The 26933-nt window shown below is 44.9% G+C and overlaps 1 protein-coding gene across 1 annotated transcript in view; it reads left to right on the forward strand.

The window, feature by feature from the left end:
• Window positions 1–26933, forward strand: part of PFDN4 (prefoldin subunit 4) — a 228887-nt gene that overhangs the window by 115882 nt on the left and 86072 nt on the right. The window contains exon 3 of the mRNA XM_044090039.1: window positions 20270–20410. Coding sequence (XP_043945974.1) covers window positions 20270–20410 — 141 coding nt within the window. The remainder of the gene's footprint in view (window positions 1–20269; window positions 20411–26933) is intronic.

The raw sequence follows: 26933 nt of genomic DNA on the forward strand, positions 1-26933 counted from the left end.
ACCTAGCAGGGCCGAGCTGAGGTAAACTATTACTGGTGCCAAAAAGTTTGCTGTTCAGTTTTTCCCTTGAATCTTGCTAGCTCTTTCTCTCTTGCACTTCATATAGCTTAATCACTTTACACGTCAACAACACGTCAACAGGTTTTTGTAGCAGTTATTGTATCACACCTAAGTGCCATCAGCACTAGTTGTTGTTCTTCACTGAAATAGCTCTTGTACTTGGTAGTTATGACCACCCCTCCTGGCATGATTAAAGGGCAGTTCCCTGTGCTTTATCCTATTAACCTGGTGCACTTGAACATTCTGGGGCAGTGTAGCAACTGCTTCATATACACAGACAACCCTCTCCTCTTACCTCCCAACACTCAGACTTGTGAGAGATGCACTTATATCACCAAATTGGAAGCTACACACTCTCCCGTCAAGACTGGACTAGCTGGTCAAGAGTAGGTCACCTGCACCACACCACATAGAACACACAGTCCTCCAGAACACCCACCATCACATCTCTCACATAAAAACACAAACCACACACTCACCTTCACGGAGGCTCTCAGTAGAAATTTACCCGGACAGCAGAGACCCCCCAAGATAGAAACGCACTCTACCACCACAACACAGCACAAACCACAGGACACGCAGCTCACCTCCACAGTGTGCCCCTCAACCTAAGCCCCTAAGGCCAAACACCTTCCCAATACACTAATCATAGCTGACTCAGTAGTGAGGCACACAGATATCCCACTCACTAGGTTGAATAAGGAGAAGGTAACAGTCAGCTGTCTATCAGGTGCCAGAATCCGATGCATAATACATGTACTCTGGTCACTCCACAACAAGTGCAACTGTCATTGTCCATGTGGGTGTGAATGACCTGAGATGCACCTCCCTGGACTACATGAAAAGCGACATGGTGATGCTCTTGGATTATGTGGGCCAGGCAAGCATGATCCTAGCCCTGAGCAGTATCCTGCCGTCACCCATAATGATACCGCAGTACAAACAAAAAATGATTGACTTCAACAATTAGCTAAGTTTCTGTTGTCATTCTAAGGGGATACAGTGTCTGTCTGCTTGGGACAACATGATTGACAGACCTGCTTTGCCAGAGATGGCCTGCATCGGTCACCCCTGGGTCGGGTACTGGCCAAGGCTCTTGCCACCCCTATAGTGCCTCTTTTTAGGCGGTGTTCCAAAGACCAAATTGCCACCATAACAGCTATAAATAAATGCAATCTGAGGGTCATGTTGCTCAACGCAAGAAGTCTAGCACTCCTCAAAATGGAGAACTTCGACATTTGTGCTGTAACGGAGACCTAGTTTAAAGCGGCAGAAAGCACTCCTGCGCTACCAGACTATAACTCATTCCACACCTTTCGGGCCCAAAACATGGACCGTAGCACCAAAGGTGGTGGTGGTGTCCTCATATTCATAAAGAATATGCACACCTCCGGACTAGTAGCCCAGCATAATGCATCGGAGATGCTTCAGGTACAATTAACATTGGGTAAGATGGAGATCCAGGTCATAGCCTGCTATAGGTCCCCAACCATGCCCCTAGATTTACTCCACGTTCCTAAGCACCCTGGAATCTATCAAGATCCAACCCAACACTCTCATACTAGGAGACTTAAACTACCCTTCCATCAACTGGAAGAACTACTCAAGCACCACTAGACTGGCCCAACGCTTCCTGGAATTCATAAATTCCAATGTCCTGGACCAGCTCATTTTGACCCCCACTAGAGGAAGCAACATCCTTGACTTGGTTATTACTAACATGGGTGACCATTGCTCTACACCAGTAGTCAATCCCTCCCTGTTCAGATCTGACCATAAACTAATCACCATGGAAATCCACATGTGACCCACACCCCCTGCCAAGGTAACCACCTTGAAAAACTTCTCCAAAGCTGACTTTAGGCTCCTAAAAACAGAGGTGGCTAACTTGACGGCATAGCTGAATGACTGGTGAATCCTACACCAATGCACTGTATGAACATGTTCATAAATACATAGAACTAGCCATACCCAACAGAACAAAGATGGTCACCTCCAAAAAAAGGAAGCCAATCTGATGCTCCACTGCCATTAATACACTCTATAACAGAAGGAAGAGACTATTGCAGAAAAAAATGCAATGCCAAGACTGGAAAAACTCTCTTATTAGCCTCAACAAAAAGTTGAGATCCCTCATCAAATCCTCTAAAGCCAGCTGTGAAGGTAGAGTTGTGGCAAACACTAAAAACAATCTCAAAGCCTTCTATAGTTGTATTAAGAACCTCCATGGCAATACTCAGATTTGCTCTGAGTTACTGCACAATGGTACCTCCTATACTGACACAACCAAGACCTCTGCAAGGACGGCAGGTGCAAAGGCTCAAAAACCAAAAGTCACTACAACAAAAAGCCAGCACCCAACTAGAGCATACATATTTTAATGTGTAAAAACACAAAAAAAAAAACGTTTCACATTGGTTTTGGCCCAATGGCCTTTTTCAGTCAGTATAAGCACCACACTATATACCCAAATGTAATGGAATAATTGAACGTGAATTAAACAATTATTATAAATGTTCATTAATTCCACGTAGAAATAATCCAGCTAGTTGCACAATCCAGGATTTTTTCCTTTTTAACAATTTGTGCCAACCTGTCTTTAGGCATCTGTGTCCCAAAATTCTATCAAGAACAATAAATTTAAAAGTTGCAGTCTTATGAATGATGGTATTCTTATACAAAGCATTTGCTAAGTGTTTGTTTCTAATGTTGCTGAGATGTTCGGAAATGCGCAATTTAAGGGGTGTGGCGGTTTGGCTAACATAAAAGGCTGAACATGAACAGGCTGGCTACAAGATATATAGCCCAATCACTGTTACAATTTCCAAACACATTAATAGAAAAAAACATAGAGGTATTTTAACAGAAAACTCTCTGGTCTGACAAATATATTTACAGAAAGAGCAATGGCCACAAGGGTGGCACCCCACCACTTGTGTACCATCCAAAGTAGCTTGTGCTGAACGTCCCATAGGCACAAAATGTTTATAATGACTGAAATGACTCCCCAAGGTTTTACCCCTACGGAAAGCAAATGAACATCTGTTGCCTAATAAATCACACACACTATCATCAGTCAAAAGAATATCCCACTGCTATTGCACTATGTCTAGAAATTCATAACTTTTCCTACTATAGGTTGTAATGAACCTCCCCTTGAGGACGATGATTCTTATATTTAAGAAGGTCATTTCTGGAAAGTAGTTGCACTTCCCTACTGGTCTGCCTAACCTTAGACAAAGAATATCCACGTTCCCTAAAGCAGTTTACTATATCTTCATCAAAATGCATATAATCTTCAGTAGTAGAGCAGATTCTATGTATTCGCATAAATTGTGACTTAGGGATATTGTCAGTAATATGTTTTGGATGACAGCTGGAGGCATGTAGTAACATATTTGAATGATGGGGTTTTCTATACAATGAACTAGACAAGGTACCCATCATCAAGTTGTTTAGATATAGTCACATCCAAAAAAAAAAGAGATGGAAGAAACATAATTAATGGTAAACCTGATGCCCCATTTATTTTCATTCAAATACTAGACAAATTCCTGTAAATATACAGCGTCCGACTTCCACACCATCCAGCAGTCATCCAAAAACCTACACCAGATATCAATTTCCCCAAGAAAAATATTATGGTTATTATCATATATGATAATCTGCTGACGATCACCCATGAAAAGGTCAGCATATATGGGTGCAAAGGATGCACCCATAGCTGTGCCTTTCAGCTGCAAATAACATTTGGTGTTAAAGAAAAATACATTTTTAGACAAGACATGCTCAGCCAAACATACAAGAACTGTATTGAAACCGGGACTGTATAAGGACATTTTGTTAGGCCAATATTCCAGGGAACCCGCCCAGTCTGGAATGCTAGTGTACAGGGATGTAACATCCATTGTACATAACCAATTGGGTTCCAATTGGTTATCAGAGACTATCTTCAAAAATTCCGTGTATCCTGGCTCAACTCCAGTTAATAGTGGCTTAAGATACATAGTAAGGTATTTTTCTTTAACACCAAATGTTATCTGCAGTTGAAAGGCACAGCTATGGGTGCATCCTTTGTATCCATATATGCTGACCTTTTCATGGGTTACCTTGAGCAGATTATGTATGATAACCGTAATATGATATCTGGCGTAGGTTTTTGGGTGACTGCTGGATGGTGTGGAAGTTGGCGCCTGTATATTTACAGGAATCTGTCCAGTATTTGTATGAAAATAAATGGGGCATCAGGTTTACCATTAATTATGTTTCTTCCATCTCTTTGTTTTTTTTTTTGGATGTGACTATATCTAAACAGCTTGATGATGGGTACCTTGTCTAGTTCATTGTATAGAAAACCCCATCATTCAAATATGTTACTACATGCCTCCAGCTGTCATCCAAAACATATTGCTGCCAATATCCCTAAGTCACAATTTATGCGAATACATAGAATCTGCTCTACTACTGAAGATTATATGCACTGTGATGAAGATTTAGTAAACCGCTTTAGGGAACGCGGAATATTCTTTGTCTAAGGTTAGGCAGACCAGTAGGGAAGTGCAACTACTTTCCAGAAATGACCTTCTTAAATATAAGAATCCTCGTCCTCAAGGGGAGGTTCATTACAACCTATGATAGGAATACTTATGAATTTCTAGACATAGTGCAACAGCACTGGGATATTCTTTTGACTGATAAGAGTGTGTGATTTATTAGGCAATAGATGTTCATTTTCTTTCCGTAGGGGTAAAACCTTGGGGAGTCATTTCAGTCATTATAAACATTTTGTGCCTATGGGACATTTGAAGCACAAGCTACTGAGTGGTACACAAGTGGTGGGGTGCCACCCTTGTGGCCATTGCTCTTTCTGTAAATATATTTGTCAGACCAGAGAGTTCTCTAGTAAAAATACCTCTTTTTTTTTTCTATTAACGTGTTTGGTAATTGTAACCGTGATTGGGCTATTTATCTTGTAGCCTGTTCATGTTCAGCCTTTTATGTTGGCCAAACCTCCAGACCCCGTAAACTGCGCATTTCCGAACATCTCAGCAAAATTAGAAACAAACAACTTTGTATAAGCATACCATCATTCATAAGACTGCAACTTTTAAATTTATTGTTATTGATAGAATTTTGGGACATAGATCCCTAAAAACAGGTTGGCACAAATTGCTAAATAAAAAGGAAAAATCCTGGATTGTGAAACTAGGTGGATTATTTCCACCTGGTCTTAATGAACATTTATAATAATTGTTTAATTCATGTTCAATTATTCCATTACATTTTGGTATGTAATGTGGTGCTTATACTGATTGTTTCACATTGAAAAAGGCCATTGGGCCGAAACCGGTCTGTTTTTTTGTGTTTTTACACATTAAAATATGTATGCTCTAGTTGGGTGCTGGCTTTTGGTTGTAGTGACCTCCTATACTGAGCCAACAGATATTGCCAACATACTGGCAGACAGATTCAGTGCCAACTTTACCCCTCCCCCCCAAAGGACCAGTCAGTACCAGAATGCCAGGCACCCAGCATTACTGCAGCACAGGTTAAAGCTGCATTGTCCAATGCCAAGAGTACAGCTTCCATGGGATCCAATAATATCACTGGCTGTGTTCTACATGAACTACAAAGCAAACTGGCACCACATCTGTGTGCCCTGTCACAGCCTCACCTCAAGCTTTGTCCCTACCGAATGGCGCACTGCTACAGTCATCCCTCTCCGTAAAGGGAGAGCAACTGCGGACCCCGGGAATTATCCCTCCATTAGCCTGTCAAGTCTGATATGTAAAGCTATGGAGTATATCATCCTGGACCTGATTAATAAATATAGGAAATCTCCAAACTCTAGACCCCACGCAATTTGGCTTTGTGAAAGGGAGATTATGCCTGCTCAACCTGGTTGACTTATTTGAGTCGGGCACCAGGGCTGTGGATGAAGGCAAGGCAGTGCATACAGCCTACCTCGATCTGCCCAAGGCCTTTGATACCATTCCTCACTCTGGAATTATTGATAAACTCACCAAACTAGGCATCAACCCCTGTATCACTAGGTGGGTTGCAAATTGTTTCACAGGTGGAACACACAGTGTGAAAGTAGTAGACTCTAAGTCAGACTGCCGACCAGTCACGAGTGAAGTCTCACAGGGATCAGTCCTGGGTCCTCTCCTGTTCGACATCTACTTCTCAAGACGTCCAGGTCAACACAGAGACTCTGGCTGACCAAGTTCGCAGATGACTACAAGCTGGGAGCCATTATTAACTCCCCAATTGATGCAGACATCCTACAGAAAGGCCTCACTGAAACCAATGACTGATATCGAAACCATAGCCTTAAACTTAAGGCCAAAAAATGTGGTGTTCTCCCCTTTGGTAAAAGCTCAGTTCCCACTAATTACCACATCGATGGGACCCCACTGAACACTAAAGGCGTTCCAAGAGATCTGGGGATGGAGGTTGACAGCAACCTCTCCTTAGACCACCACATTGCCACTGTGGTCAGGAAGTCCTTCTATGTGGCACATCCCATTACCAAGGGTTTTGCATACAGGAAGAAAAGAGGTCATCATCTCTCTCTACTCTTCCCTCATTAGACCAATCGTTGAGTATAATGCCCCACTTGGCGTGTATTTCACTAGACACCTGCAACAGCTGAAGAGGCCACAGAAGTACCTCCCGAAGAGGATCCTGTCCTATATGGACAGACTGAAGACTCCAGCTATTCTGTCTGTCGCCTACTTAGAGGCGATCTTTGCTTGACTTGCAAAGCCATATCTGACCCAGCTCTGTTAGAAATGCTACATCTAAAGAAATCCCAGTCCCTCCACACATTCCAGAGACGTCAACCTCATTACCATAATCAACAGAACATGCTGGAGGGATAGTTTCCACAGCCAGAGACTGCCCATGCTCTGGAATAGACTTCCCATACACATCAAGCATAGCACCTCGCTGTCCCTCTTCAAGAGAAATCTTGAGTGGTTGGGTAATAGAAAGTTCACCTCGGGAATCACTCCAGTGGCTCTACTTGATAGAGGCATTAGGAACTAATGCCGGGCGGCATGATGCCTGGGCACTTCTGTAGGCTAGGCTTGTAAAGGCTCCAGGGTCATTAGCCTAGTACACACCTTTGTACCTACTGATGCCTTTGCTTGAAACTGTAAGGTACCCCAAGGCTCCAGGGTCATTAGCCTAGTACACACCTTTGTACCTACTGATGCCTTTGCTTGAAACTGTAAGGTACCCTTGTGTGTGTGTGTGTGTGTGTGTGTGTGTGTGTGTGTGTGTGTGTGTGTGTGTGTGTGTGTGTGTGTGTGTGTAATATTTATGTACTTCGCGTGTGTGTGTGTGTGTGTGTGTGTGTGTGTGTGGTGTGTAATATGTATGTACTTGTATAATCCATGTCTCTTTTTGTTTGTTGGCATCAGGATCCAAGTTAAAAGCGAAAACCATCTTTTGACTTGTGTCTGGGAACATGTATTTGTTTTAATTTTGTATTTTCATTGGTGCTACTTTTCTGGGAAGACAAATGGTTCTTATCGAGTTCATTATGTTTTTGTTTTTCCATGATTCAGTACTCTGATTTGGTTACATTTTGTGTGTGAGTTCAGTACCCTTGCTGTATTTTTTTTTCTTTTTGAGAGCAGAGTCCCAATGAATTGTGCTTTGTGTTCTTCATCATTTAGTTCTTTATATGAAAAGAAAATAACTTTGCATCTGTTTAAGTTGCTCTGCTTCTGGTTGTTCAGTATCTTTGTTACCCATCTTTTTTCTTGTTTTGGATTGTTAGTACCTTTTGAGTTCAGTGCATGTTTGCTTCCGCATTTGGTATGCTTAGACTCACTGCATATGTTGTGAGTGCTCGCCATCTTCAAGTTCATTAGGTCTTAGAGCATTTGTATTAGTGTGAGAGCCATTGTGTTTGCTTTGTTTCTTAGTTTTCAGTACTAGCAAGTTTTGTTGCTTAGCATTTGGTACTGTCAGGTTCTTTATGCCTGTTTTGTACTTCTTTGTTTTTCAGTACCATCCAGTTCATTATGTCTTCTTTTATTGTTTAGAAACAACTGCAGAATCTGGAGGATGCCAGTGATGACATCATGTTGATGGAAGATGACTGCATGAGAGTGCCTTATAAGATTGGTGATGTCTTTATCAGTCATTCCCAAAGACGAGACCCAAGAGATGCTGGAAGCTGCAAAGGTCTGGGGTTATTTTGTTTGACTCCTTGCTCATAAAGCATCTTTATGTATTATGGCTTAGCTGTACAAGTCTGCTGTATTGCATTAGGAGATTATATTAAATGGTGCAAGTTTCTTCCTAGAAACTGGTGAAAATACATAACCTCTGCTGGTCTAGTGACTAGCTAGGACATGAGCAGAAAAGTTTTACATTTTTCTGAATAACAGGGCTAGCAGGATGTTTTGAGCAAGTGGATGGAATGCTGTAACAATATTCCCCCAACACCAGGTTGCACATCTCATCCATTTTGGTGGGTCAGGCCTGCTTCCCTTGTGGAGGCCTAAAGAGAAGCTTCAAATGTGTGAAAGCTTAAACAAACTAAACATTACTTCTGTTAGAGTACAACTCTTGAACAATGAGCTGTTTTAACTTCCAAATAGTATGCAGATGCCAAATAAATATATTGGCAAAAGTATTATTTTAATTTTAATTTTGATAACTGGGGTGGAACACTGTAATAGGCCATCTTCTATTTCTGCTCGATGCATAAGAACTAAGTTAAGTAGTTAGTCATAAGAGTAGTATAAATAATTGGAACTCATTCCTTGATTTACAGTGCTAAATTAGAAAAGTTTTGAAATAGTTCATTGTAGCCTTCATAGAATTTGTTTTATCCATGGGAATGTAAACAAATGCTGTTTATTTTTGTATGTTAAGTTGTCAATCTCGCCTTCATTCTTGCTGGATGGGTTCGGAGCCGAACCTCGGCTCTGACTCTGCCAAATACTAAAGCTCGAGAGCTATTTTTACTGGCTCGAGGCCATCCTATGTCCATAATGCTAGGCAAAATATACCCAGATCTCATTTGCCGCTTAGCTACAAGGTTGCGTTTTCACTGGCTCCAGGTCGTATATTTTTATTAATAATTTTTAAGGTAGTTTTTAGTCAGGTATGTCTAAGGATACTAAGGTATCGGGTTTCAAGAAGTGTGACTCGTGCTGTCAGAAGATGTCTCTGACAGACGGTCACACTTCTTGTGTGTATTGTTTGGGCCCTCTGCACCTGCAGGACTCTTGTTCCATCTGCCACGCTTTTAGCAGCCCTAGAGTCCTGCAGGAGCGCAGAAACAAACTCATACTTAGAGGCTTGTTAAAGCTTGAAGATTCCCCGGCTAAGACCATGGCTGGGAAAGCTTCAAAGCCCGCCAAATCGTCGGCTCCATGTTCGGCACCCAGCGCCGAGCGGTGCTCTTGCTGCCTCATCGGTTCCGGCCGGAACCAAGGCATCTAGACCTCAGTCGGCTCCGACTTTAGTGACGGAGCTGTCCCCGAGCAGAAAGCTCTCTAGGTCTCCGTCTCTCGAGTCAGTTAGATCGGCTCCGAAGTCTCCACTCTTGTTGGAGCAGAGCCATAGATCTCATTCCTCTAGGTCTTCCAGGCTTTCGGACCATGACCTCGAGAGGGTAGTCAGCCGGCTTGGCACAGGCCCAGTTGCTACATAGCCCATCTCAACAGACAGGGGCTTCCCCTACACCCGCTCAAGTTCCTCCTCCGACTACCCTGCTGAGTTAGGAGCTGGAGGTCGTCGAGGTTAGTACTGTGGGGGCGTCAGAATCGATCCCCCTGTTGTTAGTTGTCGGTTCCTTTGGCTCCGATCCCGTCCTTGGCTCTTGGAGGGATCCGGGCGCCGAGACTCCCTCGGCTCCGAGGGGGCGAGTGGCATCGGACCCTTGTCTGACCCCGCTCTCCCTCTCGGAGCCTCGGCACAGGTGAGTTCGGCCCCATCGGCCTAGGAGCCATCCCTCTCGGTGCCGGGGGGAAGTTCTCATCTCCTCGGAGTTGGGTCCTTCTTCCCTGCCTGACAGGGGCGCCTTTGAGGTGATGAGCATGCTGGCTCCTATACCGGCACCACGGTCATCCTCCACGGCCCCTCCCTCCATGGTGCCTGCTTCGGCCCCTGCCTACCCTCCTGACCCCAAGCGAGGAGAACCCGGCTCCAGGCTGCCCCATTGGGCATTTCTTCCTCTTCCGAGGCCTCCCCTGACCCTGCGGGGGAGCCCCCTCGGAAGAGGACATGTAAGAGGAAACCTGTTGACACTCCTGAGTCAGTGACATCTGACACCGGCCTGGATGATTTGGAAGGGTCCCCAAGGTCCCCCTCTGAGGATGTCTCCTTCTCTGACATCTTAGAGATCCTCAAACAGAGGGGGGTCTGGTCTGCCCTCAACCCATCCGAGGACGAGTCGGTGTACCTGGATGCCTTTGGTTCTTGCCCTTCCACCTCCTGGGTGTCCCCGCCTTTCGACCCACTTATGGAAGTAGTGGCTCGGAAGGCATGGACGGCTCCGGATACTATGGAACCAACTCCCCGGAGGCCCACAAAATTTATTACTGCTCCTTCAGATAAGCAGTTTCTTTCCAAGGGTGTCCCTGTGGGTGCCATGGTGGTGGCGGCAGCCACTAAGAAGGAGTTGGCTGACCCTTCAGTACCTGTCCATCCTCCTAATAAGGAATCTAGGACGATGGATAGGTAATGCAGCGGATCTTTCCTCAACGAACTTTGCTATGCGGTCGCTGAATTATTTATGCCATTTCACCCGACTTCAGAGGGACCTTCTCAAGGAACTGGGTGAAACATTGCAGGACCCAACAGCTGTGGGGTCTCAGGATAAGATCAACTCCCAGCTAGGGACCCTGAACTCTATTGCCAACTCTTCCATGCGGCTCATCTCTTATGCAGCCGATGGAGTGAGTAGAGCCGCAGGTACGGGTGTTGCTCTAAGGAGACACGCCTGGATGCGGCTCTGCAATTTTGCTGACCCCTTCAAGGCATCATTCACTAACACCCCCTTTGATGGTTCAGCTCTTTTTGGACCTCAAGTGAAGGATACCTTAACCAGGTGCGAACAAGAAGGCAAGACTCTCTCTGCCGTGGGAATCCGTTTTTCCGCCCCTTCTAGACCGTATCCTAAGGGTCAAAAGGGCGGGAAAATGTGGTTCCGCAAACCTCAGGGAGTTCTGCGGACGCCGCGTGGTGAGCTTCCCTCTAGAGGCAGAGGAGGGGAACAATAACAGGCGCCACCCTAGGGGCAGGGGGGGTCCGCTTAGAATCAGCAGGGTAGCAGAAGTCTTTCTCTGACAAACCCTTTCAGCACCCTGAGGAGCTGCCGACTGTCCGCCTTCGGAGGCAGTCGGGGGAAGACTTTTCAGCTGTGCCCAGAAGCCTGGTTCTCCCTTACGCGGGACAGATGGAGTTACGGTCGCTCATATCGAGGAGGCTACAAAATCCCATTTGTATCCACACCCACATCAATCAAAGGGCCTCATCCAAAGCGTTCCACCCAGGTCTGAGAGGCCAAACAGCAATAGAAATTTCAAAGCTGCTTTTAAAAAGAGCCATCCAACCAGTCCCGGCAGACCAACAAGGATCCGGAATCTACTCCAAATTCTTTTTGGTACCAAAAAAGACAGGGGACTGGAGACCTATTTTGGATCTCAGCAGACTGAACAAATCGGTCCTACCCTCTTTGTCGGGAAGTGCTCAGACTCTGGCAATGGGCGATCTCTTCTCAGCGGTTTCTGGTAGCAAAACACATTCCCGGGAATTCCAATGTCATAGCAGACAGGCTGAGCAGGGACATTCTCATGCCCTATGAGTGGTCTCTCAACCAACTAGTAGTGGACCAAATCTTCAGAAAGTAGGGTCAGCCTTGTTGCGACCTTTTCGCAACCCCTCAAAACAGCAAGTGTCAAGACTTCTTCACCCTCTTCGGGCCTCTCTCCCAGGGACGCTCTAGTCCATGATTGTAGGGGTCTCCTATGTCTCCCCCCCTTTCCCCCTCTTCATTTACACTTGCTAGCTCTTTCTCTCTTGCACTTCATATAGCTTAATCACTTTACACTTCAACAGGTTTTTGTAGCAGTTATTGTAGCACACCTAAGTGCCATCAGCACTAGTTGTTGTTCTTCACTGAAATAGCTCTTGTACTTGGTAGTTATGACCACCCCTCCTGGCATGATTAAAGGGCAGTTCCCTGTGCTTTATCCTATTAACCTGGTGCACTTGAACATTCTGGGGCAGTGTAGCAACTGCTTCATATACACAGACAACCCTCTCCTCTTACCTCCCAACACTCAGACTTGTGAGAGATGCACTTATATCACCAAATTGGAAGCTACGCACTCTCCCGTCAAGACTGGACTAGCTGGTCAAGAGTAGGTCACCTGCACCACACCACATAGAACACACAGTCCTCCAGAACACCCACCATCACATCTCTCACATAAAAACACAAACCACGCACTCACCTTCATGGAGGCTCTCAGTAGAAATTTACCCGGACAGCAGAGACCCCCCCAAGATAGAAACGCACTCTACCACCACAACACAGCACAAACCACAGGACACGCAGCTCACCTCCACAGTGTGCTCCTCAACCTAAGCCCCTAAGGCTAAACACCTTACCCAATACACTAATCATAGGTGACTCAGTAGTGAGGCACACTGATATCCCACTCACTAGGTTGAATAAGGAGAAGGTAACAGTCAGCTGTCTATCAGGTGCCAGAATCCGATGCATAATACATGTACTCTGGTCACTCCACAACAAGTACAACTGTCATTGTCCATGTGGGTGTGAATGACCTGAGATGCACCTCCCTGGACTACATGAAAAGCGACATGGTGATGCTCTTGGATTATGTGGGCCAGGCAAGCATGATCCTAGCCCTGAGCAGTATCCTGCCGTCACCCATAATGATACCGCAGTACAAACAAAAAATGATTGACTTCAACAATTAGCTAAGTTTCTGTTGTCATTCTAAGGGGATACAGTGTCTGTCTGCTTGGGACAACATGATTGACAGACCTGCTTTGCCAGAGATGGCCTGCATCGGTCACCCCTGGGTCGGGTACTGGCCAAGGCTCTTGCCACCCCTATAGTGCCTCTTTTTAGGCGGTGTTCCAAAGACCAAATTGCCACCATAACAGCTATAAATAAATGCAATCTGAGGGTCATGTTACTCAACGCAAGAAGTCTAGCACTCCTCAAAATGGAGAACATCGACATTTGTGCTGTAACGGAGACCTAGTTTAAAGCGGCAGAAAGCACCCCTGCGCTACCAGACTATAACTCATTCCACACCTTTCGGGCCCAAAACATGGACCGTAGCTCCAAAGGCGGTGGTGTCCTCATATTCATAAAGAATATGCACACCTCCAGACTAGTAGCCCAGCATAATGCATCGGAGATGCTTCAGGTACAATTAACATTGGGTAAGATGGAGATCCAGGTCATAGCCTGCTATAGGTCCCCAACCATGCCCCTAGATTTACTCCACGTTCCTAAGCACCTTGGAATCTATCAAGATCCAACCCAACACTCTCATACTAGGAGACTTAAACTACCCTTCCATCAACTGGAAGAACTACTCAAGCACCACTAGACTGGCCCAACGCTTCCTGGAATTCATAAATTCCAATGTCCTGGACCAGCTCATTTTGACCCCCACTAGAGGAAGCAACATCCTTGACTTGGTTATTACTAACATGGGTGACCATTGCTCTACACCAGTAGTCAATCCCTCCCTGTTCAGATCTGACCATAAACTAATCACCATGGAAATCCACATGTGACCCACACCCCCTGCCAAGGTAACCACCTTGAAAAACTTCTCCAAAGCTGACTTTAGGCTCCTAAAAACAGAGGTGGCTAACTTGACGGCATAGCTGAATGACTGGTGAATCCTACACCAATGCACTGTATGAACATGTACATAAATACATGGAACTAGCCATACCCAACAGAACAAAGATGGTCACCTCCAAAAAAAGGAAGCCAATCTGATGCTCCACTGCCATTAATACACTCTATAACAGAAGGAAGAGACTATTGCAGAAAAAAATGCAATGCCAAGACTGGAAAAACTCTCTTATTAGCCTCAACAAAAAGTTGAGATCCCTCATCAAATCCTCTAAAGCCAGCTGTGAAGGTAGAGTTGTGGCAAACACTAAAAACAATCTCAAAGCCTTCTATAGTTGTATCAAGAACCTCCATGGCAATACTCAGATTTGCTCTGAGTTACTGCACAATGGTACCTCCTATACTGACACAACCCAAGACCTCTGCAAGGACGGCAGGTGCAAAGGCTCAAAAACCAAAAGTCACTACAACAAAAAGCCAGCACCCAACTAGAGCATACATATTTTAATGTGTAAAAACACAAAAAACAAACCGTTTCACATTGGTTTTGGCCCAATGGCCTTTTTCAGTCAGTATAAGCACCACACTATATACCCAGATGTAATGGAATAATTGAACGTGAATTAAACAATTATTATAAATGTTCATTAATTCCAGGTAGAAATAATCCAGCTAGTTGCACAATCCAGGATTTTTTCCTTTTTAACAATTTGTGCCAACCTGTCTTTAGGCATCTGTGTCCCAAAATTCTATCAAGAACAATAAATTTAAAAGTTGCAGTCTTATGAATGATGGTATTCTTATACAAAGCATTTGCTAAGTGTTTGTTTCTAATGTTGCTGAGATGTTTGGAAATGCGCAATTTAAGGGGTGTGGCGGTTTGGCTAACATAAAAGGCTGAACATGAACAGGCTGGCTACAAGATATATAGCCCAATCACTGTTACAATTTCCAAACACATTAATAGAAAAAAACATAGAGGTATTTTAACAGAAAACTCTCTGGTCTGACAAATATATTTACAGAAAGAGCAATGGCCACAAGGGTGGCACCCCACCACTTGTGTACCATCCAAAGTAGCTTGTGCTGAACGTCCCATAGGCACAAAATGTTTATAATGACTGAAATGACTCCCCAAGGTTTTACCCCTACAGAAAGCAAATGAACATCTGTTGCCTAATAAATCACACACACTATCATCAGTCAAAAGAATATCCAACTGCTATTGCACTATGTCTAGAAATTCATAACTTTTCCTACTATAGGTTGTAATGAACCTCCCCTTGAGGATGATGATTCTTATATTTAAGAAGGTCATTTCTGGAAAGTAGTTGCACTTCCCTACTGGTCTGCCTAACCTTAGACAAAGAATATCCACGTTCCCTAAAGCGGTTTACTATATCTTCATCAAAATGCATATAATCTTCAGTAGTAGAGCAGATTCTATGTATTCGCATAAATTGTGACTTAGGGATATTGGCAGTAATATGTTTTGGATGACAGCTGGAGGCATGTAGTAACATATTTGAATGATGGGGTTTTCTATACAATGAACTAGACAAGGTACCCATCATCAAGTTGTTTAGATATAGTCACATCCCAAAAAAAAAGAGATGGAAGAAACATAATTAATGGTAAACCTGATGCCCCATTTATTTTCATTCAAATACTAAATTCCTGTAAATATACAGCGTCCGACTTCCACACCATCCAGCAGTCATCCAAAAACCCACACCAGATATCAGTTTCCCCAAGAAAAATATTATGGTTATTATCATATATGATAATCTGCTGACGATCACCCATGAAAAGGTCAGCATATATGGGTGCAAAGGATGCACCCATAGCTGTGCCTTTCAGCTGCAAATAACATTTGGTGTTAAAGAAAAATACATTTTTAGACGAGACATGCTCAGCCAAACATACAAGAACTGTATTGAAACCGGGACTGTATAAGGACATTTTGTTAGGCCAATATTCCAGGGAACCCGCCCAGTCTGGAATGCTAGTGTACAGGGATGTAACATCCATTGTACATAACCAATTGGGTTCCAATTGGTTATCAGAGACTATCTTCAAAAATTCCGTCGTGTCTTGTATCCTGGCTCTAACTCCAGTTAATAGTGGCTTAAGATACATAGTAAGGTATTTTTCTTTAACACCAAATGTTATCTGCAGTTGAAAGGCACAGCTATGGGTGCATCCTTTGTATCCATATATGCTGACCTTTTCATGGGTTACCTTGAGCAGATTATGTATGATAACCGTAATATGATATCTGGCGTAGGTTTTTGGGTGACTGCTGGATGGTGTGGAAGTTGGAGCCTGTATATTTACAGGAATCTGTCCAGTATTTGTATGAAAATAAATGGGGCATCAGGTTTACCATTAATTATGTTTCTTCCATCTCTTTGTTTTTTTTTTTGGATGTGACTATATCTAAACAGCTTGATGATGGGTACCTTGTCTAGTTCATTGTATAGAAAACCCCATCATTCAAATATGTTACTACATGCCTCCAGCTGTCATCCAAAACATATTGCTGCCAATATCCCTAAGTCACAATTTATGCGAATACATAGAATCTGCTCTACTACTGAAGATTATATGCACTGTGATGAAGATTTAGTAAACCGCTTTAGGGAACGTGAATATTCTTTGTCTAAGGTTAGGCAGACCAGTAGGGAAGTGCAACTACTTTCCAGAAATGACCTTCTTAAATATAAGAATCCTCGTCCTCAAGGGGAGGTTCATTACAACCTATGATAGGAATACTTATGAATTTCTAGACATAGTGCAACAGCACTGGGATATTCTTTTGACTGATAAGAGTGTGTGATTTATTAGGCAATAGATGTTCATTTTCTTTCCGTAGGGGTAAAACCTTGGGGAGTCATTTCAGTCATTATAAACATTTTGTGCCTATGGGACATTTAGCACAAGCTACTTTGGGTGGTACACAAGTGGTGGGGTGCCACCCTTGTGGCCATTGCTCTTTCTGTAAATATATTTGTCAGACCAGAGAGTTCTCTAGTAAAAATGCCTCTTAAGATTTTTTCTATTAACGTGTTTGGTAATTGTAACCGTGATTGGGCTATTTATCTTGTAGCCTGTTCATGTTCAGCCTTTTATGTTGGCCAAACCTCCAGACCCCGTAAACTGCGCATTTCCGAACATCTCAGCAAAATTAGAAACAAACACTTAGCAAATGCTTTGTATAAGCATACCATCATTCATAAGACTGCAACTTTTAAATTTATTGTTATTGATAGAATTTTGGGACATAGATCCCTAAAAACAGGTTGGCACAAATTGCTAAATAAAAAGGAAAAATCCTGGATTGTGAAACTAGGTGGATTATTTCCACCTGGTCTTAATGAACATTTATAATAATTGTTTAATTCATGTTCAATTATTCCATTACATTTTGGTATGTAATGTGGTGCTTATACTGATTGTTTCACATTGAAAAAGGCCATTGGGTTGTTTCACATTGAAAAAGGCCATTGGGCCGAAACCGGTCTGTTTTTTTGTGTTTTTACACACTAAAATATGTATGCTCTAGTTGGGTGCTGGCTTTTGGTTGTAGTGACCTCCTATACTGAGCCAACAGATATTGCCAACATACTGGCCGACAGATTCAGTGCCAACTTTACTCCTCCCCCCCAAAGGACCAGTCAGTACCAGAATGCCAGGCACCCAGCATTACTGCAGCACAGGTTAAAGCTGCATTGTCCAATGCCAAGAGTACAGCTTCCATGGGATCCAATAATATCACTGGCTGCGTTCTACATTAACTACAAAGCAAACTGGCACCACATCTGTGTGCCCTGTCACAGCCTCACCTCAAGCTTTGTCCCTACCGAATGGCGCACTGCTACAGTCATCCCTCTCCGTAAAGGGAGAGCAACTGCGGACCCCGGGAATTATCCCTCCATTAGCCTGTCAAGTCTGATATGTAAAGCTATGGAGTATATCATCATGGACCTGATTAATAAATATAGGAAATTTCCAAACTCTAGACCCCACGCAATTTGGCTTTGTGAAAGGGAGATTATGCCTGCTCAACCTGGTTGACTTATTTGAGTCAGGCACCAAGGCTGTGGATGAAGGCAAGGCAGTGCATACAGCCTACCTCGATCTGCCCAAGGCCTTTGATACCATTCCTCACTCTGGAATTATTGATAAACTCACCAAACTAGGCATCAACCCCTGTATCACTAGGTGGGTTGCAAATTGTTTCACAGGTGGAACACACACAGTGTGAAAGTAGTAGACTCCAAGTCAGACTGCCGACCAGTCACGAGTGAAGTCCCACAGGGATCAGTCCTGGGTCCTCTCCTGTTCGACATCTACTTCTCAAGACGTCCAGGTCAACACAGAGACTCTGGCTGACCAAGTTCGCAGATGACTACAAGCTGGGAGCCATTATTAACTCCCCAAGTGATGCAGACATCCTACAGAAAGGCCTCACTGAAACCAATGACTGATATCGAAACCATAGCCTTAAACTTAAGGCCAAAAAATGTGGTGTTCTCCCCTTTGGTAAAAGCTCAGTTCCCACTAATTACCACATCGATGGGACCCCACTGAACACTAAAGGCGTTCCAAGAGATCTGGGGATGGAGGTTGACAGCAACCTCTCCTTAGACCACCACATTGCCACTGTGGTCAGGAAGTCCTTCTATGTGGCACATCCCATTACCAAGGGTTTTGCATACAGGAAGAAAAGAGGTCATCATCTCTCTCTACTCTTCCCTCATTAGACCAATCGTTGAGTATAATGCCCCACTTGGCGTGTATTTCACTAGACACCTGCAACAGCTGAAGAGGCCACAGAAGTACCTCCCGAAGAGGATCCTGTCCTACATGGACAGACTGAAGACTCCAGCTATTCTCTGTCTGTCGCCTACTTAGAGGCGATCTTTGCTTGACTTGCAAAGCCATATCTGACCCAGCTCTGTTAGAAATGCTACATCTAAAGAAATCCCAGTCCCTCCACACACTCCAGAGACGTCAACCTCATTACCATAATCAACAGAACATGCTGGAGGGATAGTTTCCACAGCCAGAGACTGCCCATGCTCTGGAATAGACTTCCCATACACATCAAGCATAGCACCTCGCTGTCCCTCTTCAAGAGAAGTCTTGAGTGGTTGGGTAATAGAAAGTTCACCTCGGGAATCACTCCAGTGGCTCTACTTGATAGAGGCATTAGGAACTAATGCCGGGCGGCATGATGCCTGGGCACTTCTGTAGGCTAGGCTTGTAAAGGCTCCAGGGTCATTAGCCTAGTACACACCTTTGTACCTACTGATGCCTTTGCTTGAAACTGTAAGGTACCCCAAGGCTCCAGGGTCATTAGCCTAGTACACACCTTTGTACCTACTGATGCCTTTGCTTGAAACTGTAAGGTACCCCAAGGCTCCAGGGTCATTAGCCTAGTACACACCTTTGTACCTACTGATGCCTTTGCTTGAAACTGTAAGGTACCCCAAGGCTCCAGGGTCATTAGCCTAGTACACACCTTTGTACCTACTGATGCCTTTGCTTGAAACTGTAAGGTACCCTTGTGTGTGTGTGTGTGTGTGTGTGTGTGTGTGTGTGTGTGTGTGTGTGTGTGTGTGTGTGTGTGTGTGTGTGTGTGTAATATGTATGTACTTGTATAATCCATGTCTCTTTTTGTTTGTTGGCATCAGGATCCAAGTTAAAAGCCGAAAACCATCTTTTTGACTTGTGTCTGGGAACATGTATTTGTTTTAATTTTGTATTTTCATTGGTGCTACTTTTCTGGGAAGACAAATGGTTCTTATCGAGTTCATTATGTTTTTGTTTTTCCATGATTCAGTACTCTGATTTGGTTACATTTTGTGTGTGAGTTCAGTACCCTTGCTGTATTTTTTTTTCTTTTTGAGAGCAGAGTCCCAATGAATTGTGCTTTGTGTTCTTCATCATTTAGTTCTTTATATGAAAAGAAAATAACTTTGCATCTGTTTAAGTTGCTCTGCTTCTGGTTGTTCAGTATCTTTGTTTCCCATCTTTTTTCTTGTTTTGGATTGTTAGTACCTTTTGAGTTCAGTGCATGTTTGCTTCCGCATTTGGTATGCTTAGACTCACTGCATATGTTGTGAGTGCTCGCCATCTTCAAGTTCATTAGGTCTTAGAGCATTTGTATTCGTGTGAGAGCCATTGTGTTTGCTTTGTTTCTTAGTTTTCAGTACTAGCAAGTTTTGTTGCTTAGCATTTGGTACTGTCAGGTTCTTTATGCCTGTTTTGTACTTCTTTGTTTTCAGTACCATCCAGTTCATTATGTCTTCTTTTATTGTTTAGAAACAACTGCAGAATCTGGAGGATGCCAGTGATGACATCATGTTGATGGAAGATGACTGCATGAGAGTGCCTTATAAGATTGGTGATGTCTTTATCAGTCATTCCCAAGACGAGACCCAAGAGATGCTGGAAGCTGCAAAGGTCTGGGGTTATTTTGTTTGACTCCTTGCTCATAAAGCATCTTTATGTATTATGGCTAAGCTGTACAAGTCTGCTGTATTGCATTAGGAGATTATATTAAATGGTGCAAGTTTCTTCCTAGAAACTGGTGAAAATACATAACCTCTGCTGGTCTAGTGACTAGCTAGGACATGAGCAGAAAAGTTTTACATTTTTCTGAATAACAGGGCTAGCAGGATGTTTTGAGCAAGTGGATGGAATGCTGTAACAATATTCCCCCAACACCAGGTTACACATCTCATCCATTTTGGTGGGTCAGGCCTGCTTCCCTTGTGGAGGCCTAAAGAGAAGCTTCAAATGTGTGAAAGCTTAAACAAACTAAACATTACTTCTGTTAGAGTACAACTCTTGAACAATGAGCTGTTTTAACTTCCAAATAGTATGCAGATGCCAAATAAATATATTGGCAAAAGTATTATTTTAATTTTAATTTTGATAACTGGGTGGAACACTGTAATAGGCCATCTTCTATTTCTGCTCGATGCATAAGAACTAAGTTAAGTAGTTAGTCATAAGAGTAGTATAAATAATTGGAACTCATTCCTTGATTTACAGTGCTAAATTAGAAAAGTTTTGAAATAGTTCATTGTAGCCTTCATAGAATTTGTTTTATCCATGGGAATGTAAACAAATGCTGTTTATTTTTGTATGTTAAGTTGTCAATCTCGCCTTCATTCTTGCTGGATGGGTTCGGAGCCGAACCTCGGCTCTGACTCTGCCGAATACTAAAGCTCGAGAGCTATTTTTACTGGCTCGAGGCCATCCTATGTCCATAATGCTAGGCAAAATATACCCAGATCTCATTTGCCGCTTAGCTACAAGGTTGCGTTTTCACTGGCTCCAGGTCGTATATTTTTATTAATAATTTTTAAGGTCGTTTTTAGTCAGGTATGTCTAAGGATACTAAGGTATCGGGTTTCAAGAAGTGTGACTCGTGCTGTCAGAAGATGTCTCTGACAGACGGTCACACTTCTTGTGTGTATTGTTTGGGCCCTCTGCACCTGCAGGACTCTTGTTCCATCTGCCACGCTTTTAGCAGCCCTAGAGTCCTGCAGGAGCGCAGAAACAAGCTCATGAGGCCATGGCTGGGAAAGCTTCAAAGCCCGCCAAATCGTCGGCTCCATGTTCGGCACCCAGCGCCAAGCGGTGCTCTTGCTGCCTCATCGGTTCCGGCCGAAACCAAGGCATCTAGACCTCAGTCGGCTCCGACTTTAGTGATGGAGCTGTCCCCGAGCAGAAAGCACTCTAGGTCTCCGTCTCTCGAGTCAGTTAGATCGGCTCCGAAGTCTCCACTCTTGTTGGAGCAGAGCCATAGATCTCATTCCTCTAGGTCTTCCAGGCTTTCGGACCATGACCTCGAGAGGGTAGTCAGCCGGCTTTTAAAGTCGCAGGCACAGGCCCAGTTGCTACATAGCCCATCTCAACAGACAGGGGGGGGCTTCCCCTACACCCGCTCAAGTTTCTCCTCCGACTACCCTGCTGAGTTAGGAGCTGGAGGTCGTCGAGGTTAGTACTGTGGGGGCGTCAGAATCGATCCCCCTGTTGTCAGTTGTCTGTTCCTTTGGCTCCGATCCCGTCCTTGGCTCTTGGAGGGATCCGGGCGCCGAGACTCCCTCGGCTCTGAGGGGGCGAGTGGCATCGGACCCTTGTCTGACCCCGCTCTCCCTCTCGGTGCCTCGGCACAGGTGAGTTCGGCCTAGGAGCCGTCCCTCTCTGTGCCGGGGGGAAGTTCTCATCTCAGTTGGGTCCTTCTTCCCTGCCTGACAGGGGTGCCTTTGAGGTGATGAGCATGCTGGCTCCTATACCGGCACCACGGTCATCCTCCACGGCCCCTCCCTCCATGGTGCCTGCTTCGGCCCCTGCCTACCCTCCTGACCCCAAGCGAGGAGAACCGACGCTCCAGGCTGCCCCATTGGGCATTTCTTCCTCTTCCGAGGCCTCCCCTGACCCTGCGGGGGAGCCCCCTCGGAAGAGGACATGTAAGAGGAAATCTGTTGACACTCCTGAGTCAGTGACATCTGACACCGGCCTGGATGATTTGGAAGGGTCCCCAAGGTCCCCCTCTGAGGATGTCTCCTTCTCTGACATCTTAGAGATCCTCAAACAGAGGGGGGTCTGGTCTGCCCTCAACCCATCCGAGGACGAGTCGGTGTACCTGGATGCCTTCCGTTCTTGCCCTTCCACCTCGTGGGTGTCCCCGCCTTTCGACCCACTGGAAGTAGTGGCTCGGAAGGCATGGACGGCTCCGGATACCATGGAACCAACTCCCCGGAGGCCCACAATTTATTACTGCTCCTTCAGATAAGCAGTTTCTTTCCAAGGGTGTCCCTGTGGATGCCATGGTGGTGGCGGCAGCCACTAAGAAGGAGTTGGCTGACCCTTCAGTACCTGTCCGTCCTCCTAATAAGGAATCTAGGACGATGGATAGGTACGGCAAGCGGATGCTTTCCTCAGCGACCTTTGCTATGCGGTCGCTGAATTATTTATGCCATTTCACCCGACTTCAGAGGGACCTTCTCAAGGAACTGGGTGAAACATTGCAGGACCCAACAGCTGTGGGTTCTCAGGATAAGATCAACTCCCAGCTAGGGACCCTGAACTCTATCGCCAACTCTTCCATGCGGCTCATCTCTTATGCAGCCGATGGAGTGAGTAGAGTCGCAGGTACGGGTGTTGCTCTAAGGAGACACGCCTGGATGCGGCTCTGCAATTTTGCTGACCCCTTCAAGGCGTAATTCACTAACACCCCCTTTGATGGTTCAGCTCTTTTTGGACCTCAAGTGAAGGATACCTTAACCAGGTGCGAACAAGAAGGCAAGACTCTCTCTGCCGTGGGAATCCGTTTTTCCGCCCCTTCTAGACCGTATCCTAAGGGTCAAAAGGGTGGGAAAATGTGGTTCCGCAAACTTCAGGGAGTTCTGCCGGACGCACGTGGTGAGCTTCCCTCTAGAGGCAGAGGAGGGAACAATAACAGACGCCGCCCTAGGGGCAGGGGGGGTCCGCAGAAAGAATCAGGGTAGCAGAGAATCTTTCTCTGACAAACCCTTTCAGCACCCCTGAGGAGCTGCCCGACTGTCCACCTTCGGAGGCAGTCGGGGGAATACTTTCGCTGTACCCAGAAGCCTGGTTCTCCCTTACGCAGGACAGATGGGTACGGTCGATCATATCAGAGGGCTACAAAATCCCATTTATCCACACCCCACATCAATCAAAAGGGCCTCATCCAAACGTTCCACCCGGTCTGAGAGGCCAAGCAGCAGTAGAAATTTCAAAGCTGCTTTTAAAAAGAGCCATCCAACCAGTCCCGGCAGACCAACAAGGATCCGGAATCTACTCCAAATTCTTTTTGGTACCAAGAAAGACGGGACTGGAGACCTATTTTGGATCTCGGCAGACTAAACAAATCGGTCCTACCCTCTTTGTCGGGAAGTGCTCAGACTCTGGCAATGGGCGATCTCTTCTCAGCGGTTTCTGGTAGCAAAACACATTCCCGGGAAGTCCAATGTCATAGCAGACAGGCTGAGCAGGGACATTCTCATGCCCTATGAGTGGTCTCTCAACCAACTAGTAGTGGACCAAATCTTCAGAAAGTAGGGTCAGCCTTGCTGCGACCTTTTCGCAACCCCTCAAAACAGCAAGTGTCAAGACTTCTTCACCCTCTTCCGGGCCTCTCTCCCAGGGACGCTCTAGTCCATGATTGGCCCAGGGGTCTCCTTTATGCTCCCCCCCCTTTCCCTTAATCACTCTGTTAGTCCAGAAAGCAACTGCCTTGAGATCCAGGATGATCCTCATTGCCCCTTACTGACCTCGACAAGTCTGGTTTCCGTTCCTACAACGTCATCTACTGGAGCAGCCCTGGCATCTGGACCCTGTGCCAGACCTTCTGACCCATCAATCGGGCAGGCTGCACCAATCTCTCTCATCTCTCAACCTCACAGCTTGGTTGCTCCACTTCCAACCCTAGCCAGACTTCCCTTAATCTCTCCGTCAGTACGTCAGATTATCCTTGCCTCTCACAAGTCTAACACCAGAAAGACGTACAATAGTAAATGGAAACGTTTCTCTATTTGGGCAGAAAAGAACCAAGTTGATCCCTTTAATGCCCCTGTCCAAACAGTTCTAGATTTTCTAGCGGAGCTCTTTCAGAAAGGTTCTTCTTCAGCCACTATCCAAGTCCAGTTGGCGGCTATTGCAAATTTCCATGTTGGCTCGTCAGTCTAGTATTATGTCCCACAAGCTCTGCAAAGCCTTTCTGAAGGGTACCCTATTACTTAGGCCCCCAGTCAAAGACCCTCCTCCACCGTGGGATCTAAATTTGGTACTGTCGTCTTTAATTCTACCTCCTTTTGAGCCTGCTGCCTCCTGCTCGTTAAAACTGCTCTCGTGGAAAACACTTTCTTGGTAGCTATTACCTCAGCCAGAAGGGTTTCGGAACTACAAGCACTTTCTGTGCGCCCCCCTTATCTCGTTTTTCACAAAGATAGAGTGGCTCTTAGGACAAATCCATCCTTCTTACCTAAGGTACACTCAAAAAAAAATCTGAATCAGACCATTGATCTCCCAGTTTTCTTTCCAAATTACACTGATAGAGCTGAGAGAAGATTACATTGTTTGTTTGGATGTCCATAGGCAACTACCTTTCTATCTGGATAGAACCAAGCCAACGAGAAAATCAGAGCAACTCTTCTTATCTTACGCCGAAGGGAAGCAGGGCCTTCCGGTTTCTAAAGTGACCTTGTCAAGATGGTTGACCTCTCATCACTTTAACCTATCAATTGAGGCATAAGGAACTCCCTACCAAGCCTAGAGCTCACTCAACTATAGCATTAGCTTTCTCAGTTGCTTTTCAAGTGAGATTACCTATGGATTCTATTTGTGCAGCGGCCACATGGGCCTCTCCTCATACCTTCATCTCTCATTACAAACAGGATGTTGCCTCCAGAAATCAGGCTGATTTTGGTTCCACTGTACTCAAGTGTCTGTTCCACTGAGCCACCCAGGACTAAGGTGCTAGGGACGCTGTCCCATCCAGCAAGAATGAAGGTGAGATTGGCAACTTAACATTAAGAAGTTATGACATTAAGAAGTTATGTTCTTACCATAACGTTCCATGTTAGTTGTCTTCTTCTCGCCTTCTTTCTTGCGTCCCACCCTCCATCCCCCTGAATTGGAAAAGACATAGAGTATTGGGTGAGATTTTCCTTGTCACCAGGATTATCCCTTCAGCTAGAGCTCTTCTTCCCCTTTGGTAGTCCTGGTGACAAACAGGCTGTAAGGTTTATAGTTCTACATAGCTCTTAGTTTTATCATTTTCTAGTATGTCTGTCCATAGTGTTAGCTATCAAACGAGATCTGGGTATATTTTGCCTAGCATTATGGGACATAGGATGGCCTCGAGCCGGTAAAAATAGCTCTCGAGCTTTAGTATTCGGCCGAGTCGTAGCCGAGGTTCGGCTCCGAACCCATCCAGCAAGAAAGAAGACGACAACTAACATGGAACGTTATGGTAAGAACATAACTTCTTCTTATTGTATTTGTTTACTGGGTGGTCCATCTGGGCAGAGCTCATTTTCAATGAAGGCCTGGGGAGAAGTGCTTCACATTGGCATTGTCAGGCAAATTGCAGACAGTAGTGAAGTACAAGAATACAAAAAGAATCATTTACACACACAAAAAGACTCTCTGTCTTTGTAATGTTACAGAAGTGTCCTGTTACTCGGCGCATAAAGTTTTCAATTTGTGATTTTTATGTACACAATTTTGAACAAAAAATGAGCATGTTTCCAGGGTAAAATGTTTGCAAGGGAATTGGCTGAGTGAAGTAGATCTTGTGTTCACATTGTGACATCTTCCCTGCTATTTCTATTCTAAATGGATTTCTAACTTTTGTTTTCCTGTTCTACTTGTGCATTACTGTGTTTTGGGGGACAGTTAGTGTGTGTCAGTGTGCTGTTTCACAGACTGTTTGACAACTTGTCTTAACTCATTCAGTGACCTTACCCACATCTGAAGCATCTTTGTCACAGTACAGATACTTAAACCTGTTCCTACTAGTCTAACTTCTGTAGTTCCTAAAAAGGAAAAACTAACCAGAAAGCCCTTGCTGACTTACCTAGGTCATTCTTCTCATCCCGATGATGAGTGACTGTGCAGTGGCCAGCAGTTATTCCTCAGACCACTCACCTCTCTGGCTTCCTCTGAGATGGTCCTTTCAGCCGTCATGAACCGGGGGTCAGCCACGTCCTCTCTGGATGTTCTTCATTCCACATTGCTGCAGTCCTAACTATTGGGTAGTCCGCTGTCCAGTCGGCCCGAATACCAAAGTATATGGCTGACGTCGGTCAGGGCGCATTAGACTGACGTCAGTACGTCAGGGTACTAATGCGCATGACCGACGTCATATCCTCAGTCTTTTTTGCCGCATGGTCCGATGCAGAAGCAATTTTGCGAGTGCAGGTTGGCGTTCTGAAAGTTTCTGAAGTCA

The sequence above is a fragment of the Protopterus annectens genome, chromosome 12.part0, assembly GCF_019279795.1.
Source record: "Protopterus annectens isolate FY-2018-M chromosome 12.part0, PAN1.0, whole genome shotgun sequence".
In the NCBI taxonomy this organism is placed as follows: Eukaryota; Metazoa; Chordata; order Ceratodontiformes; family Protopteridae; genus Protopterus; species Protopterus annectens.